This window comes from Dendropsophus ebraccatus, chromosome 5 (genome assembly GCF_027789765.1).
Source record: "Dendropsophus ebraccatus isolate aDenEbr1 chromosome 5, aDenEbr1.pat, whole genome shotgun sequence".
NCBI lineage: Eukaryota > Metazoa > Chordata > Amphibia > Anura > Hylidae > Dendropsophus > Dendropsophus ebraccatus.
The window spans coordinates 46646675-46666410 of NC_091458.1; the positions used below are offsets into that span (position 1 = coordinate 46646675).

Sequence of the window (19736 nt, forward strand, 5' to 3'; positions counted from 1 at the left end):
GATCGGGCCAATTATCGTCCCATGTAAACCCAGCATTAGCTGTATAGATCCAATAGGACAGCTCAATGGTTGAAAATTAAATAGGAATTATTTGTAATGGGCAGGCACTCTTCCTAGCTCCACTAGTGACTGCACCTGCCCAGACAGTAACTTCTTCACCCTCAACCTACCAGAAATAACATAAACCAACAGAAGGCCAAGTTCACACCATGCTTTCACATGCTGGTTTTATTTTTTAGCGATTAGACACAAGGTATCTTAAAAACAAGGAAGAACAGGATATCTATCTTGCCCATCTCTGTGCCGGCCTGACCGGGGGTCTGATAATTTGTACTGATAGGCTGCGTTTAAAGAGAGATTTATCTGACAGATTTTTTGAAGCCAAAGCCAGGAACAGACTATACACACCAAACAAGTCATCAACGAAAGACTGAAATTCGTCCTCTTTTCAAATGCATTCCTGGCTTTGGCTTAAAAAATCTGTCAGATAAATCTCTCTGTTGACGCACCATTAGAGGGGGTCATCAGACCCTAGCCACAGTTAGGGTCCATAATATAGACACCAGGGCGAACATGCAACGTGCTCATCTGTGGGGAGCCTAAAGTGGAACCCAGCCTTTCAAAAGTGATGGCCCATCCTCTGAATAGGTTATCAATACTAGATCCGCAGGAGTCCAACTATGACCGACCCCACAATCAGCTGTTTAAAGGGGCAGCACCCTCTTCAGTGACTACAGCTGCTTGTCCGTCCATCACCAGATCACAAGCCCAAGCGCTGTGGCCCCATCACAGAGCTGATCGGCAGCGGCGGAGCCCCCTGCTGCTCTAATACTGACAGCCATTTATTTTATAAGACTGGATAACCTCCCATAATAAGAACGGAATACATCTGCCTCATGTCTGTTTTATTGGTAATTTCAATTACAAAAAATAATGGAATTTTATCACACCTTGTGCAGAGGCGCCATTGCCCATAGCAACCAATCAGATTCCAGCTTTCATGTTGCACAACCCATTTAAAAAGATGAAAGCTGCAATCTAATTGGTTGCTACGGGCAAGGTCTTCTCTGCACAAGCAATGCTTATTCTCCCCCAGCTGGATTATACTGGGCTTTCGGCTATGGAATCGCCCTGTGTAGGTGTTGGCGGGGAGGATGCTGCTGCTGGGACTCGTCTGACTCCAGTCTAGGTCAAAGGTAACAGGAGATTACAGGCAGCACGTGCAGCCAGCGCCGCTGTAAACACTGCAGTCCTCTGCTGTCTAGGTGACCAGCTCACATCTAGCAGAGAAATGGGGGATAGTATACAGGAGCTGTGGTCGGCTGCATGCTGGGGATCAGCTGTGACCACAGGGATGCTGCATGCTTGGGGTTGTAGTCTGTCACATGGGCAGGGATCAGCTGGGACCACAGGGATGCTGCATGCTAGGGGTTGTAGTCTGGTCACATGGGCAGGGATCAGCTGGGACCACAGGGATGCTGCATGCTGGGGGTTGTAGTCTGTCACATGGGCAGGGATCAGCTGGGACCACAGGGATGCTGCATGCTGGGGGTTGTAGTCTGGTCACATGGGCAGGGATCAGCTGGGACCACAGGGATGCTGCATGCTGGGGGTTGTAGTCTGGTCACATGGGCAGGGCAGGGATCAGCTGTGATAGCAGGGATGCTGCATGCTGGGGTTTGTAGTCTGGTCACGTGTGTGGTCTACTGAATGCTGGGGGTTGTAGTCCAGTCACATGGGCAGGGCAGGGATCAGATGTGACACAGGGATGCTGCATGCTGGGGGTTGTAGTCTGGTCACATGTGTGGTCTGCTGCATGCTGGGGGTTGTAGTCTGGTCACGTGTGTGGTCTGCTGCATGCTGGGGGTTGTAGTCTGGTCACATGGGCAGGGATCAGCTGTGATAGCAGGGATGCTGCATGCTGGGGGTTGTAGTCTGGTCACGTGTGTGGTCCGCTGCATGCTGGGGGTTGTAGTCTGGTCACATGGGCAGGGATCAGCTGTGACCACAGGGATGCTGCTGCTGCAGGCAGGGTCAGGGTAAGTGAGGACAGTGGTCACATGACAGCTCCTGGACATGACAGCTGGGCTGCCTATGAATGGGCATCTGGCAGCAGCAGGACCAGCACGTTGTCATGGAGAAGCAGCAGCAGCTTCCAGAACAATCCCCTGGCTGCCTGTGCTGCTCTGCGCCCATGTCCCTGTACAGAGAGGAGAAGATGCTGCTGCGCCTCCCGGGTGTAGGGCTGCGACATCTGGGCACATGTAGGCCTGACACATGCTGGGGTCATCCAGCCCCCGGCCTGCCAGCTGCCCCCTGCCTGTCTCTTCTCCCTGCGCCCCCTATGCCCACTGCCCAGCACAGGAGATGACGGGGACCCCCGCTGCCCCCCAAATGTCGCGTCGCCCCCTCTCCACCCCTCAGCCGGGCCCGACTCTTTGTTCTCCAAGAAGAGCAGAAGGGAAGACGGTGCCGTCCTCTGCAGGACACCTATCATTTCCTTCCGGTACCTTCTTATAGTTCTTCCCCAGCCATAGCCGCACGTTGTCGAACTGAGAAATGGTGTCAGAGGACTCGTAATATTTCACGTTCGGGCCGCCGTCCTTCTTCCGCACCGCCATCTTCTGCCAGCCTGCCCGGCACTTTCCAGCTACATAGCAACGAGGACCTCTAGCGGCTACGCAGCGAATTGCAGAAAAGAAAAAAAAGAGCAATGTGCAATAGTGACATCTGCAGGGCGAAATGCAGAACTGCAACGTGATGAAGCAATCGCTAGCTGAGGAAAAACGACAACTCGCAGCATGCTGGGAATTGTAGTTTCGCAAAAGCTCGGGAAAAGCCGCTGTTTATAGAGGACGAGGCGTGACAGCTGTGTCTGTACTATAGATTTTGTAACGGGGCAACTAAACCAAAGCGGAAAGAAGTGAAAGGCGAGAAATATAATCCGCCGAAAGGAGGGTTTGAACTCGCAAGATGCAGAGCGGGGAGGAAGGAGTTAACCCGCGTCGGGCTCTCCACCAATGAGCGAGGGGCACGCGAGGAGGCGGCTCGTAGACTGTGAGGGAGCTGCGCGGGCCCGTTGGCTGACAGTCACGGTGGCCGAGTGGTTAAGGCGTTGGACTCGAAATCCAATGGGGTTTCCCCGCACAGGTTCGAATCCTGTTCGTGACGGCTGCAGCTTTTTTACTTCCCCTCATCATTACATTGTTGGGACTTGATAGAGAGAGAAGTGAGGTGTTCTGTTCACACGGACCGCACGGATCCCGACGTATCTGTGACTGCAACAAATACATTGTAACCGTGAGAGGAATGACGTGTTTACTGCTAAGGAAGTAAAGTGGAATGCTGCAAAGTGCTCCACATCTTGGTTTAACCCCCTTCTAGACCAGTCCCCTCCTCAGAACGTGCATTTTATTTATTTAGTGATAGAGATATGTAAGATATATTGTATATACACTTTATTTTATCTCAGACCTGGTCTATACAGCACTAATAGCGTACATCATAATGGCCTTTGTTTCCTATAGCAGCCAATCACAGCGCAGCTTTCTTATGTCAATGAGCTCTGGTAAAATAAGAGCTGAGCTGTGATTGGTTGCTATGGGCAACACGTAATATCACACCACCCCCCAATATACCTGCTGTATTGCACCACAGTATACGTCAGCTTTCCTTTTTGTTGTGTATTGTCATATAACTGGGTTGAAAAGCACTGTATTTTTTTGTGATGTTGAGTGGAAATATAATATACAGGGTGATCCAAAAGTAAGGTGGATAGTATGTGTATTTTTTTCGCCATTTGACAGTTGTCTCTTTAGAGAACGTTCACACTTAACAGATCTGCAGCAGATTTCTCGCTGTGAATCCGCAGCAGATCCCTGCCCTGTACAGTCTATGGGCAGACAAACTTGCAGCACATCCCGCTGTGAGTATGCTAGCAGCCCGCCTTATTAACCTCCGGATCCGTTACGTGTGAACGCAACCCTTAAACAGCCATAATTTTTAGGCCAAATAATGTCTGTTATTTATAATGACACTGTGATTTGGTCTTAAAATGATGGCTATCAAACGGCCAAAGAAAGACAATGGGGGAACATGGCATCATACAACAAAACATGATATGACTGAGAGAAAAACTAATCCAGACAGCCCTAGAAATTAAAGGGGGTTGTCCAGCGAAAATCTTTTTCTTTCAGATCAACTGATGTCAGAAAGTTATATAGATTTGTCATTTACTTCTATAAAAAATCTCAAGGCATCCCATACTTATCAGCTGCTGTATGTTCTGCAGTTTTTTCAGTCTGACACAGTGCTCTCTGCTGACCTCTCGCGCAACTGTCCAGAGCAGGAGAGGTTTCGATGGGGATTCATATAAAACAGAGTTCCTGTCTCGGCCAGAGATGTCAGCAGAGAGCACTGTGTTAGACTGAAAATAAAGACATTTCAAATAAAAATACATGTGTACATGTGGAATACAAAATCGTACAGCTTGCTACAGTCGCAATTTGCAAAGGGAAGGTGGGGGGGAGGGGAGGGTAAGGGGATAGGATGGTGCCTCAGATAGCAAAGAAAGGGATAGGCTGTACGGCCAGTTATGAGACCCAATTTAACAGGTCACCTAAATCACTGAAAACATCCCAATATTACCATGTTTTAGTAAAATTAGCTTTCTCTTTCCCAGACATAGCCATCCGTCTAAGGGTATGTGCAGTGCACACTACGAAACCCGAGCAGATCACCCAGCTCACCCCCGCTTGTGCCATAGACTCCATTCTATGCACAGGCAATTTCCGACGTACACCTCTCCTCTCGGCTCCACTTACTGGTGTGTGGGCACTGCAGGGACAGCACACACAGAGGGAGAGAGGAACTGATCACATGACTCAAAAGGTCCTCAAACCTACTGTGTAGATCGGCCTGACTGTTGAGGAAAGGGAAGACTGAGGAACTGCTGTGTGTCAGTGAGTACATGTGTATATATCTCTGTGTCAGTGAAGTGTGTGTGTGTGTGTGTGTGTGTGTGTGTGTGTGTGTGTGTGTGTGTGTGTGTGTGTGTCAGCAGTGTCTCTAGTGATTGACGTCTCATACAGTGATCTATACCAGTATGCCCTGGATCGTCACATGCCCCTGCTCATATGCACATTTTGGTGCCTGCCCTTGTCAAGGGGTTGACAAAGGCAGACGCCAAAACGCACATCAAGGCAGGGGGCGAGTTGATCACACTGATTGTCTCACTGCTGAGGCCCAATGCAATACCAAGATGCAGCCGGGGGGAGAGCACGGCAGCACGCGTCCTTTTCCGTCTTTTAATCAAATCCCACTCATTTACTCCATTAGAGTCTGAAGGGTAAGAGTTGGACATTCACGCCCCCGATTGCTTGTGTACTGTGACATCACAGAAATATTACAACCAAGGGGTAATGTACACCCTGATGTCACCGTACACAAGCAAAGCGCACAGTGATACAGCAATACCGAGGTTAACCCCTTAGCTACCCACAACGTATCTGATACGTCATGGTGCCGCGGGGGTGTTCGGAGCGGGACCCCGCTCTGAACGGTGCTGATCCCGGCTGACATGTGTAGCCGGGCAGTGCCTCTATTAGCCGGCGCGGGTCCCATTGCGCCGGCTAATTAAGCCTCTAAGTGCAGCTGTCAAACCTGATAGCTGCACTTAGAGGCTTTGATCTGTGCATCCCTGGTGTCTAGTGGGACGGATCTCCTCCTCTCCTCCCCCGCGCGATGCGATGCGATGCGATCGCGGGGGGGGGGGGGGGGGGGGGGGGAGATCCGTTCCTCTGCCCATGCTGGGCCTCAGCGTTGCAATGACGCTGATCCCGGCTCGGCAATAGATTGCTATGGCATTGCAATTGCGCATTTTTGGTTGCATCGAATCCAGAAAAAATTTAATAAAAAGTGATCAAAAAGTTGCATATGCGCAATCAAGGTACCGATAGAAAGTACATGTCATGGCGCAAAAAATGACACCTCACACAGCCCCATAGACCAAAGGATAAAAGTGCTATAAACCTGGGAATAGAGCGATTTTAAGGAACATGTATTTGTTAACAATGGTTTGAATTTTTTACAGGCCATCAGATAATATAAGTTATACATGTTACATATCGTTGTAATCGTAACGACTTGAGGAACATAAGTCAGTTTTACCATAGGGCGAATGGCGTAAATGCAAATCTCCCCAAAATCAAAACAAATTCCTTATTTTTTTTCAATTTGACAGCGCAAATTATTTTTTTCCGGTTTCGCAGCATGTGTTATGGAAAAATAACGCCTGTCATTGCAAAGTACAATTGGTTTTGCAAAAAATAAGCGCTCATATACCTCTCTAGGTGAAAAAATGCAAGCGCTATGGACTTTTAAACATAAAGTGGAAAAAGCAAAAGTGCAAAAACGAAAATTGGCTTTGACCTTAAGGGGTTAAAGAAGGGCAATGTTATATAGTACTGTGGTTATACAGTGATTTTGCACTACAGACCTTTTGAAGATAAAGTTGCAATGCAAGAAGCAAGTGCAGCTGCTTTATCTTCCTGTGTACTCTGTGCATACATTATCATTATGTGTAACTATACTGTGCTTTGTGGTTTTATGACCTCACTATTTATCATTCTTGCGGTGTGATTATATTGTGGTTTATACTCATGGTGATACATAAGCGGTGTGATATCACTGTGGATTATACTCACAGTGATAACTAAGATAGGACATCATTCTGAATATTATCCATGTACTATGACTTCACTGTTTACACCGCAGTTTGCATTATACCTGTACTGTTGTAGGAAATCTCTGACAGTTTCCCGCACCGCCCCCCCCCCCCCCCCCCCCCCATGTTGACATCTCCCTGAAGGTAATCCCACTGGTAGTTAGCACCTCTCCAGTAGATAGTTTGCCAAGTTCTGCCTGTCCCATTGACTCAATGATATTCTCAAGCTCAATCTGCCACCATCTCCCCAAAAAATTGATATGTTATTACTTTGGGTGGACGGCGGATGGATTGAACTTGAGTCAACGGGACAGGGGGAGCTTAAAAAAAAACTGTACTCTTTGCAGATAATATCCTTTTTTACCCTTTCCCTGCCAAGCAGACGCAGAGTCAATATACACTATAAGCTACCCTCTATTATTCCCGAAATCAGAAGTAAAGCACTGAACACAGCTGACATTATTGTTGGCAAGGTGATAACCAGCGAACGATCGAACGACGCACGATAAATCGTACATTTTGATCTTTCATCAGGTCATCAAATCGCCGTTCATCGTACGCAAAAAATTCGCAAATCGTTCCGTGTGAACAGTCGTTCGCCGATTTAACCAATGTGTGAGATAGGCTTAAACGATCGCAAAACGATCGCAGTGCGAATTTTCGTACGATATATCGTACCATCTAAACGCTGATCGTTATAAAAAAAAAAAAACGTAAATCCGACATCGCTAATAGTACGATCGGGCCAATAATCGTTACGTGTAAACGCAGCATTAGGATAAATGGGGTCAAAGCAGATTTCAGGGCCATTAAACTTTGAAGAGGCCAATCTACTAATTCTCTATCCTGTGGATAGGCTAACAATTCTAGAAGGCTGAATAAGGGTCCTATTACACTGAGCGATTTTTAACGATTAACGACTAACGATAAACGATCATTGTAACGACAAACGAGATTGTTTATCGTTAACCTGAAATTGTTCACCATATTACACAGAACGATAATCGTTAGTTACGATCAATCGTTATTGCGATCGTTAAATGATCGTTTTTTCCTTCTGATCCCAGAAAGAAAAAAAAAATTTACAATGTGCTATTACACTGAACGATTAGTGAAAAATGCGGAACTTGAGCGAACGAACGTGGAATTACAGCGAACATTTAACGATAATTTTAAGTTCAGATCTAAATCGACATAAGAACGATTTTTCAATCTTTGCCTGCAGTTACACAGAAAGATTATCGTTTAAATTCCAACGATTTACCGATTTTTCGCACGACAAACGTCCCGTGTAATAGGGCCCTAACTCTTTCCACATACAGGATCTTTGTAGTAAATTTAATGCTGTGTTTAAGGAAGTCTGTTGATATTTTAAAATTTCCAGCCAGCAAGGAGGAACATAATAAACAAGCTTAACCTGCCTCTGCCTGTGCCCCCGAAGCACTGCCTTGCCGCTCCAAGACCCCTGGCTCCAGCCATGTCACAACTCAGCTGACGGATTGCCCGCTTAGCCAACCAAACAAGTTCCGTCCGGGATCCTGAAACCTGTGATGCAGAACATTGGGGGCACGGGGAGAGGTAAGTAAGGCCGCATTCACAAGTTCCGTGTTCTGCACGGAACACGGAAGTAGAATGCATGTAATGGACTTCCCCTTCTGCCCGGGCAGCATCTGTAATTAGATGCTGGGAGCGGGGGAACTGTACAGATATGCGCAGCGCTGTAATGAAAGCGCCACGCGGCTGCATCGTTACAGTGCGGCGCACAGGCATACAGTTCCCCTGTTCCCAGTATCTTATCACAGATGCTGCCCAAGCAGAGGGGGAAGTCCGTTACATGCATTCCACATCCTTGTTTTGTGTAGAACGCGGAACATGTTAATGCGGCCTAAGGGTTCATTTACACAGAAAGATTATATGCCAAAATTTGAAGCCAAAGCCAGAAACAGACTATAAAAAGAGATCAGGTCATAAAGGATTAAAAAGAGATCAGGTCATAAAGGAAAGTCTGAGATTTCTCCTCTTTTCAAATCCATTCTTGGCTTTAAATCTTTGGCAGATAATCTGTATAAATGGACCCTAACACTCAATTATGTCCCACCTGTCCCTGCCTGTTGGCAAACTTTAAAATTCCTCAAACTTCTCTTTTAATTATTTAGTTACTTTAATATATGCAACAATAAATCAGCATAAGATCCTGTATGTGTGAATGGATCATAATAAAACATTTAGACTACAGATGAGCACAGACTACAGATGCTTGATTCCAGTGGTTCAGCATTCGCTTACCAGTGGCTGAAGTACTGTAGTTGGATGAGCCCTAAGGCTGTCTGGAAAACATGGATACAACCATAGGCTGTGTCCAGGTTTTCCCTGACTCCCTAGGGCTGCATCTCATCTCTCCCCTGGCCCTTCTCCTCGCCATAGACTTGTACGTATAGCATGTAACTGATCCCTCAGTAATTTTCTAATGCATATTGTAAAAACACAAAAAAATTTAACTGTGTTTTATTTTCAGACTGAATAGGTGTTTGGTTGGTGTAGAGAAACAAAGCTTCATAAGAAGAGAAAGAAGAATTTCTCACTGATAAGATTTATTTATTATATTCACTTGTACCTCCGATTTATGCAGTTCGATGAGGAGATTGATCACTTAGAATGTCCCCAAGGGGGTCATACAGTTTGTCAATAAAGAGTAGTTCCTGCAAGACTAAAGACAGGTTTTTCTATAAATGGCAAGGAAATGGGAAAATGTCCATGCGACCCTTGTTGTCACAAGAGGTTAGATATAGCTGTTTTCAGTGATCTGAACCAAAATATGGTCTTTACCCTCTGTAGCTTCTGGCATATAGTCCAGTGGTGACTTTAGGCAGACAGGTGTCTGATATAAGCAACAATCTAGTAGATCACTGGTCAGAAAAGGAGCCTTTACGTAGCACGATTATAGTGAGCGCTGGACAACACTACTGGATTGTTTGTGCAGCCCTTCACTTACATCACTATGTTATGGTCATACCAATGATTGCTTAATTGTTCACGTGCCAAATCACTTCTGTTACTGTTGGCAGCACATCCCTTTTAGGCTGAAGACGTGATGCAATCAGATGAAGAATTAACATTTTCTTGGCAGCTGATCTCTGGGCCTTTCATATGGTGCAGTTATTGGGAATAAACTTTCCTACAAATCATTAATCTGTCCTGTGTAAAACTTCTGCCTTGATTTTCTATAGATTTTAAATCAGACACTAAACCTCCGCCCCCCCCATTTATTTTATGCTTGTAATTCATTTCTATATTTCTAGTATATTGAGGCTGCCTTCTAGCCATTTTAAAAGCACATCCATCACCTACAAAAGCATTACCATACCTCCAACACTGTCACAGAAAATAGCTTTTATTCTGTGTTGACATGTCAAAGAGATGTTGCCTATTTGACACCTCAATGTATGGCAGACCCCTGGCCACGCCTCTGACACTTTAATGCAGAGTTTCAGTTTAAAAGGCATGGATAGAAAAACTGAATGTATTACCAAAAAAAATCAAAAATCATACCATAGCACTCCTATAGGTCTCTTCCAGATTTAGGACATATATATAAAAAAAAAAAAAAAGTCTCTAAATGGATTAGGATTAGAGATGAGCGAACAGAGTTCAGGTTCGAATCCAGCCGAACCCGAACGTTCGGCATTTGATTAGCGGGGGCTGCTGAACTTTGATCAAGCTCTAAGGTTGTCTGGAAAACATGGATACAGCCAATGACTATATCCATGTTTTCCCACATAGCCTTAGGGCTTTATCCAACTTCAGCAGCCACCGCTAATCAAATGCCGAACGTTCGGGTTCGGCTGGACTCGAACCCAGTTCACTCATCTCTAATTAGGATGAAACAAAGTTATCAATCCTGTAGCCCAGCAAGATGAAAGTCCATACAAATATGCAAAGGTAACAGCATCCAGGCGTTGTAAAGTGCAAAAAATAAAGTGCTTTATTCCTTCATGGCAATAACATAGCATGTTATTGCCATGATAGAATAAAGCACTTTATTTTTTGCACTTTACAATGCCTGGATGCTGTTACCTTTGCATATTTGAATGGATTACCAGCATCCATTTATCAAGCCCTCTGACACTGTAATTCAGCAATTCTTTTCCAGGTGACAGAAAAATACACTGACCCAGACCCTAGTAAGAATGGGAGAGGTTTGTGGGCATGTTTATCAGTGGTGGGTCCCACCATTCAGAGCACAAATCCTTTAGAGGTCAATAGTCCTCCAAATTACTAGATTAGCAATATGCCTGCTCTTCTTGCTACAAGATTCACATTATAAATAACATACACACACACACACAAATACAACAAATGCAATTTGTTTTTATAAAAGGTTTATTTATTCATACCTGTGCCTGGAAAAATATGCACTTTCATTTTTAAAGTATATTTTAAATAGTATGTGAGATGCATGAGAACCGAGAACAAATTGCCTAAGCAGACATTTCTAGAGCACTTGTTTCCTCCACAAAATAACCTAAACGTAAAATGACACACTGCAATACACAAAAAAGAGAGTCCAAGCCGTACAAAGATTGCACAATTTAACACAGTTGCACAACGGTGAATTCCAGTAGTAGAAGCTGTAGGGAGTGTTCACTTTTCTGGCCCAGGAAGCTGACAGCCAATGAAATTCAGAGACAAAAAAACCTTAATGGGGTTATCCAGCGCTACAAAAACAAGGCCACTTTCCCCCTACTGTTGTCTCCAGTTTGGGTGGGGTTTTGAAACGCAGTTCCATCGAAGTAAATGGAGCTTAATTGCAAACTGCACCTGACCTGGAGACAACAGTAGGGGGAAAAAGGCCATGTTTTTGTAGCGCTGGATAACCCCTTTAATGGAGATTAGAGGACAGACACTACACAAAACATACATGTGCACACTTCCATGTAGATTTTGTAATTTACCAAGTAATTAAATTAACATGAAAGCAAGCTTTGACCATGGCTGCAAATACTCACCGACCGTCACCCCAAGTTCTTAGCTAGATGCAAGGTTATGTGGTTATTATAGAGTTTATAAGTGATACATGCCTTGATACAATAATCATTCTTGAAGTGTTTTAATATTGTATAAATTGTACACTGAATGATCGCATATAAGACTTTATACTTACACCGCACCAGGGCTGTAGCTAGGAGGGCAATATGCCCCAGGTGCCAACTGCCATGGGGGGGTATTTACATACAGGTCTAGGACAGTGAAATGAACAATTGTTCCAGGTGAAGGAAAGCCTAGCTCCAACTCTGCATTATACACCTTGAAATGATTCTAACCCAATACCAACATTTAGCGACACTGGAAATAATGTTTTTGCAGGATGAAATCTCAAAGCAACCTTATAACATTTCAACAAATGCACTTCACATTTGTACTTTGTACATCGAAAACTGAGAATGGTGGAAGAGAACGGACATATTAGACGTGCAACAAAGGATTTCACAGATGCAAATGACGTGTCCTGTGTCATGCCTTCAAAAGTTTCCCCCACCACCACGGTCACAGAATGTTGGCTAATCCTACTGAAATTGATATCTTCAGATGACATTGAAGGCGGTTACCCAGGATTAGCACAGCTAGTTTTTTTCTTTTTTTTGCAAAAACAGCACCATCCCTGTTGTCAGGTTCAGCGTAGTATTACAATTCCCTAGGTTCAGCGTAGTATTACAATTCCCTACAATGAAAGAGAGGACAAGAGAGGTGCTAGTTTTGAGAAAAAGCGGCCAATGTTTTTCTAAGCCTGGACAACCCCTTTAAAGACGACAACTTCTTATCTCCTATCCACAGATTAATTCACAGTAAACTGATGCTACTGACATGTGAATATAGTTGTGCGGAACTATTGGCACTTTTCAGATTTAAAAAAAATCAAAAGGCTCAAAATAATTTGGGACAAAATCTAATATATATTCACTTTTCTATAGGTAAGACACAATATATTGGGGGAAGGAGTGACAGGGTTGTAGAAGGGTAGTAAGGCTTGAAGAGTAAATAGAAAAGAAGTGAAATTTAACACACATGGATTTTTGAACTTTGTGCATTCACATAGTGATTCAAGAGTGTCCACATTAACATAGCCTTTACAGTGCGAAAAGAAGGATTCCCGAAACGCTAATGCTAAATGGACAGATCAGACAACAATGATTTCCATGCCGGCAGATTTATCATTGTGGCAGGAAATTTTTCACATCATAAGGCCAGTTACACATGGGCATAACAGAACCATGAGTTCTAGCCAGACAGCATTTCTTATGACCAAAACTACCAGCTATCATCAGATCTGCCGTCAGTCCGGGCCTTGCAACCATATTATGAATCTAAAAAAAGGCCATCTTATGCCCATAGGAAACCAGCCTTATACAATTGAGTTTGAGGGTCTCCAACACAGGGTCTGATTTTCAAGACCATAAACGTTTTACAGCAGGTAGAAGGGACAAAAGATTGTGGCAGTGCGAGCACCTTCTTATATCAACAAATTGGATTCAAAGGGAGGTGAAGTCATCTCTGATATGCTGTATATCTACATTCACAATCTATAGGTTTGACAGGCAGTTTTTCTGCTGACTGAAGTCAAAACACTGTGCAGAAAGAAGGGGGGGGGGGGGGGGGGGGGTCACACCTACATTGATTACCTTGAGTTGTTGGAAAAGGCCATTCAGACAGGGTTTGTTTCTCAACGTACCATTTAGATCTTGGTTACCAATCTAATCTTCTTATAACCTTATCTGAATGTGTTCTATAGTAACCTTTACCATTTAGTTGAAATGTGAGATTCCGCTCTGTGTGACTACATGCCATGTTCTATAATCTAGGTATTTAAAGTATCTTAATATGTAGGCCTCACACACACTATTTTTTTTTCTGAACCCCAGCAAAGAAGGGGGGGGGGGGGGGAGGGATTTGAGGCAGCGACATTTACCCAGAGATAAAGAAAAAAACATTTCTACCAGACATTTCATAATCATATGGAGATGAGGGGTTAACTGCCTGAAGAAACAGTTCACGTACCACAGCTTTGCTCTACGTCCTGAGCATTTCACATGAATTTATGTTGGCACGAAATACACACAACTAGAGAAACCTGAACAAGGATTATCACTTTGGGTGTGATGCAGATCTCACAGGGATCCTAGTTCAATTAGAGTTGGGGTGAAACAAGAAATCCAAAACTTACAACCTATATATTTATGTATATTAAAAAAGAAAAGAAAAAAAAAAATGAGATACTTCACATATTAACAAAAAAACAATATACCACAAACATTTAAACAGGACACAAAAGATAGAAAACTTTCAAAAGAAATAAATGAAGACATCTGGTTTCGGAACACTGGAGACTGATACATTCTGCTTAACTTCAAGTCTGAATCTATACAAGAAGTGAGAGGAGCAAAAGAAAGAAAATGGCTCTGATTTTTCAGATTTGCTGAAGTGGCTGAAGAGTCCACATGTCCCTTTTTCCAATGACTCAGAGAATCAAGTAGGACTCTAAGGGTTCTTTACTATATATGGTGGCTAAAGTTATGTTCAAAACGCAAGCATTATAATAATAGTGCTATACACAAGACCTAAGAAAAGGAGGAAAAAGGAAAAAAAAAAAGCATAATTTTTTTTATGCTACATGTTCCCTTGTGTTAAGAGGGTGGAAAAGGGAAAACCCGAAACACACGTCCCACACATCACAAAAAAAAAAAAAAAAAATTCAAAGTAGCATGTGATCTAATGCACATCTGTAACTAACTTTTTCCATTCATTCAAGGTAAAGAAAAGCTGCAGTGTGGTACCAATATCTGTTCACATCTAAGGATGGAAGTTACAAGAGACAGAACGAGTGTCAGGATTTCTATGGAACGGCTGCATTGTCTGCTGCATATTGCTGCTAATTTATCGTGACCACAACCAAAACAAACTGAACATCTAAAAACTAGTGCCATGTGACAGAGGGTTTAAAAAAATATCTACTTTCTCTTTTTTTTATCCTATAGCCTACTAAAACTCTCCTGCAAAATCCAAGTCCATGGTGGTTTGCACAAGTCCTGGTTCAAGTCGTAGCATATCTGCTTACAGATCCCAGTGATTTAAGAGTATGCCTTGGCACCTCTTGTAAAATGCCCATAATTCCATTACAATGCCTCTGCTTCTTCATAGAAGTTTTATTAGTGTTTCTTCTTCTCTTCGCCAAAAATTGTTGAAATTTGCTTTGCACCTCATAGGACAATTCCCATTTCTTTCAATGAACGCCAAGCAAAAATAAAGAAATGAGTATGGATTGTTTGGGGTGATAAGTTGGTATCATTGTGCACTGTGTAGGACAAAATAAAATCCGATTATGTGCCCTTGGAGTGTCTTCCATACAAAAATCAACAATGGCAAGTCCTTAGCCTGCACTTAGCTAGTAGGCACCAGTGGCAAGAGTGGGACTTTATATGGTAAGCAAATGCTTGGAATATAAGACCCTGCCTCCTGGAAGGATGGAGCTTATGGAGAAGCACATGGAGTGCATATAATAATTGCATATACATGTGCAATTAAATTTCTTCAACCCCATGAGCAAATATCATTACCAGTCCAGGTTCTAAAACCATGTCCTCTCCCATGTGTTGGTTCTCGCAGGCCATCACCACCACGGCCTGCTTTCCTGGGATTCGTTTTGCCACGTAGTTCTCATAATATCGTCGATTCATCTGCCTTGTCTCAAGAGTAGCCAGACCCTGCGGCCAGTTGCGTTCATGGGCATTCTCTATGAGCTCATTTACTATGGAGGCCGGGCAGCCACTTTCCACTAGTGAACGCTTGATGACTGCTTGCAGCACGGCATCTGGTGTGGAGATCATCCCTCCCCAGCGAGTCACACGTGCTGGCTGTAAGGAGTTCACCCACCTGGGATTAATACAAATAAAATTATTTTTTTTAGTTAAAAAGTAAACTACATTACGTATGCATCTCAATTGCTGAATAATATCTGTGCCCAAAAGGTTGAAATAAGAAGTTAGTCCAGTACTTACAAGTTGTAACTTTTCTTTACGCTACAGAAACCACTAAGTGTTAGCTTAACTGTGACTTATTACTCCATAACCTGTCTGTCTATGTCCTACTCTTAATGTGGACAGTGATCAGCCGATAATCGAGCAATTATCGGCAGCAGATCTCGGTTTAAACCTGGGACGTGTGGCTGATTATGCATTAAGACGGCCCCACGACCGATTGTGCTGTGTAAAGGCACTGCAAAAGGGCACTGACCGGCACATGTTTACAGTCATACAATGGACTTTACATTCACATTTAATTAGAGTGGAAAGTTGAAGTACAGTTAATAGAAAGTAAACATAAGATTGTAAAACTTCATAAAAATAGTTTCACTTACTCGAGAATTTCATTATACTCTATAGTTTCTTCTAAATTTTGTAGGTTTGGGTTGGCACTGCGGATTGCTCTCATGTACGCCTTTAAGAGCTGGATGTCCCTTTTCTGAAACAGGGGGGAGACGCATTTAAACAAGCACATTTTAGATTTAATTTGCATAAACAAAAATAGACAACATATGAAAGGCATCATGTGACCCCTTGCCCTAACAGCTATCTAATAGTGTCAGTAGTTTGGCATGTGAATTACAGCTGACAGATACCCTTTATAAGTTCCAGAATTTTGAGCACAGTGTCGCACCATAAGTCTTGCCCCCTTTTGAGGCCCAGTGGAAAAAGGTTTCTAAAATGTATAAAATGCACAACAGATGCAAAGATACAAGCTGTGCGTCACATTTTGTACAGAATTCTGGTGTGGACGAGTTAGTACATCTGGTCCACCATTTTGACTTTTGCAATTTTTTAAATAATGCTGCATGCGCTTCGTATGTTTGTTTCTTAGAATTAAATAATCATCATGTTCTGACTATGTACAATGGCTGGACCATGGGCAAATAAAGCATTTGTGCCTCTTGTGTCACCTCCAGTTGTAGTCTGTAAGCATAAGTAAGCAGGTCTCGTATTCACTTTGTATTTTTATTTATTCGAATAATTTAAATTTTGTAATATGTAAATGTAACCTGTATACTGTGACACAGCACTTGATATGCCCCAGGACAGCGCCAGGAGCCCTTCTTAGCACACTATCACATTGCAGCGTTGAGAAAGACCCTGTCTTGGGATGAAACATCAGTCGCCTTACAAAAGCTTCCATTATCTAGTTACCAGTGTGGTGATAAATGTTGTATACATATACCGCCTTTGCCCTGTGCACGCTGTCAATGAACTTTTTAATACTTTTGCAAGAAAAAGAGTGCTACGGAGTCTTCTGTCTATTGGGGTGAAAACCCATCTGTGAGAAGCAACTACCATCAACACCCAAACTCACCCATGAGCAAGCCAAGCATGTGTGTCTAATTGTTGTCCTTATTACAATCTGATCCGATTAAGGGTGCGTTTACACAAAGATTTATCTGACAGATTATTGAAGCCAAAGCCAGGAATGGATTTGAAAAGAGGAGAAATCTCAGTATTTGCTTTAATACCTGTTCCCTGTTTATAGCTTGTTCACAGCTTTCACTTCAAAGATCTGTCAGATAAATCTGTCTGTGTAAACACACCATAAGCGTCTGCTATCAGCAACTGATCACAGGCACCAATACTGTTCATTTAACACCAAGATACTGCAGTCAATAGCAACTGCAGAACATAGGCGATTCTTTAACAGTTGGTGGTGCTACCAGGGCTCAGATCAGCACCCCTATGACAAGGTTGGGCGCCAATCTGTTGCCACAGCCAGGGGCCTTCTGAAGGCCTCCATAGCTTGGTTGCAAAGTAAAATCTATTTTGAGTGGATCACTGATCTGACAGTAAACTGCAATATAAAGAAATTCATACCTTTATTAAAATTAATAGTGCATACATTTTTTTTATTAACCATGTCATTTGTTATAAGGGTGTGAACACCTTGTCAACACATTTACAGTATGAGTATTTGCCTGTATAACCACAATAAAACATGAAAATGTAATGTAAAGCCTCAACTCATTATGGATCTCTCCACTACTCTGTGCAAACTCTGCATTTAAATCTGAATGTGTTACCATCAGCCATATACTAGGAGTGAACTCTACTGTGAAAGCCACAACATTATGAGCAAGCGTTGGATTTTAAAGCGACTCTGTACCCACAATATGTCCTCCCCAAACCACTTGTACCTTTGGATAGCTGCTTTTAATCAAAGATCTGTCCTGGGGTCCGTTCGGCAGTGATGCAGTTTTTGTCCTAAAAAATAACTTTTAAACTTGCAGCCCTGTGTCAAATTGGCGTGGCCTATGGTGTCTGTGCCCTAGGCTTGTACTGCCTCTACGTCCCTCCTACCCACCCTCTTTACCATTAGGAATGCCCTGGGCAGTATTTTTCCTATTCACCACTTGTGTGAACACTGCCTTAATGATCCAGCTTATGTGCAGTGTTCAGACAGGTGATAAATAGGAGAAAACGTTCTAAGGGCATTCCTAAGGATGAAGAGGGCAGGGAGGAGGGGCGGAGAGGCGGTGCAAGTCTAATCCACAGACACCCTAGGCCACACATATTTGACACAGAGCTGAAGGTTAAAAGTTGTTTTTCAGGACAATGACTGCATCACCTGCCAAACGGACCCCAGGACAAATCTTGGATTAAAAGCAGCTATCTGAATGTACAAGAGGTTTGTGGGAGGCAGACTGTGGGTACAGAGTCGCTTTAAATTCCACCGCATGCAGAAAATTTCCTCTACAGCTATTCTAATTTTCTGTGGCTACGTGGTACAGAATCCAAACCACAGAACTTCTACAATGGCACCTTAGCCAAATACTATACCTGTTCTGATAGCTGGTGCTTGTTCTCTGCTGTTGCTTTTTCTAGCTCCCCTATCCGAGTTTGCTGCTGCTGCACCACAGAGCGAAGATGCTTTATGCAGTTATGATTTGGTAGTTCATCTTTGGGCATTTCCAGACTAAAAGGGAGGGGGGGGGAATAAATAAAATTATTCAACCATTTGTTTGTCATTTTTTGCACAATATCATGATGAACGAAATGTCCAGCCTGCATAAAAAGAACACTGGCTTTGCAATACCTTTTAACTGTAGAAAAAAAAAAAGCTTCAAATAAAATTCATTCAGATAGAGAGTGATTATAAGCCAAAGCAATGGATGGCAAGAGTCAGACATTATTAGGCAGATGTGTGCAGTGTATACAATTGTGTCCAATAAATGGCTAACAACAGAATCTGCTGATCAGAAGTCACTTTAGTCTGCCATGTATTTCTACAGTAGAAGAAAAGTTTCCAAGGACAACATTTTTGCAAGAAAAGTATAGTATTTCTAGTGGAGAGACGCAGAGGATGTGGCATCACCATAGGTACTCAATGAAGCAGAATTACCTGGTCTGGTGACCAGCACCATTTAGCTATACTCAATTTGAACCAGTCACAAGAGTGGCTTCTGTATGCTAACATTTTACCAAACAGCTGCACTTTCCCTCTAAGATAATCTGATTGCTGCTGGACCCATTTTTTGGGGGGATAAATCCTTCCAGAAGATGAAAGCAGAAGCATATGCATTAACACTGCACTGAACCACTCATGTAATACTGTGCCTATATACCTTAGAGTAGTGAGATCACTTCCTTAGTGGAGGTGGCCATGCATCTTTACATTTGTACAATACATTTGTATACTTGATATCTACTAGTATCTTACTAGTAAGCTACAGCCCAGTACATTGGCAGCATTGTGTAGCCGATATGGATCACTGATGGATAATCCAACGACTGTTAAACAAATGTAGAGATGTGACTTAAGGCTGCACCTCTACATTGGGTATGCTGCAGTTCTCGGTGAATAACTGTCTATAATGATTGGGTGTCCACCAGTATTTCAGCTCTAACGTGACTGGTTCATGACATTTACATGGTGTGGAATGTGTGGACGTGCTCAGCGTAATATCACTGTGTTGGTAAACAAG

General features: G+C 43.2%; 2 protein-coding genes and 1 non-coding gene across 11 annotated transcripts in view; 1 reads left to right on the plus strand and 2 right to left on the minus strand.

Annotated features, from left to right (window-relative positions):
• SMARCC2 (SWI/SNF related BAF chromatin remodeling complex subunit C2) overlaps nucleotides 1–2738 on the minus strand; it is a 33140-nt gene extending 30402 nt beyond the window's left edge. For 3 of the 7 annotated variants that reach the window (XM_069970036.1, XM_069970034.1, XM_069970035.1), the window contains exon 1: nucleotides 2511–2735. In XM_069970036.1, coding sequence (XP_069826137.1) covers nucleotides 2511–2621 — 111 coding nt within the window. In that variant the 5' untranslated portion in view covers nucleotides 2622–2735. Of the gene's footprint in view, nucleotides 1–2510 lie in introns of all 7 variants that reach the window. The other 4 variants (XM_069970033.1, XM_069970030.1, XM_069970032.1 and 1 more) reach the window with 3 other exon arrangements.
• A 351-nt stretch (nucleotides 2739–3089) lies between these two features.
• TRNAS-CGA (transfer RNA serine (anticodon CGA)) lies at nucleotides 3090–3171 on the plus strand. The gene has a single exon. It is a non-coding gene; the product is annotated as a tRNA-Ser (tRNA).
• A 10202-nt stretch (nucleotides 3172–13373) lies between these two features.
• RNF41 (ring finger protein 41) overlaps nucleotides 13374–19736 on the minus strand; it is a 33865-nt gene continuing 27502 nt past the window's right edge. For all 3 annotated transcript variants that reach the window (XM_069970038.1, XM_069970039.1, XM_069970040.1), the window contains 3 exons: nucleotides 18592–18727; nucleotides 16134–16237; nucleotides 13374–15649 (listed from right to left, as the gene is read on the minus strand). In XM_069970038.1, the coding sequence (XP_069826139.1) occupies nucleotides 15298–15649; nucleotides 16134–16237; nucleotides 18592–18727 (592 nt within the window). In that variant the 3' untranslated portion in view covers nucleotides 13374–15297. The remainder of the gene's footprint in view (nucleotides 15650–16133; nucleotides 16238–18591; nucleotides 18728–19736) is intronic.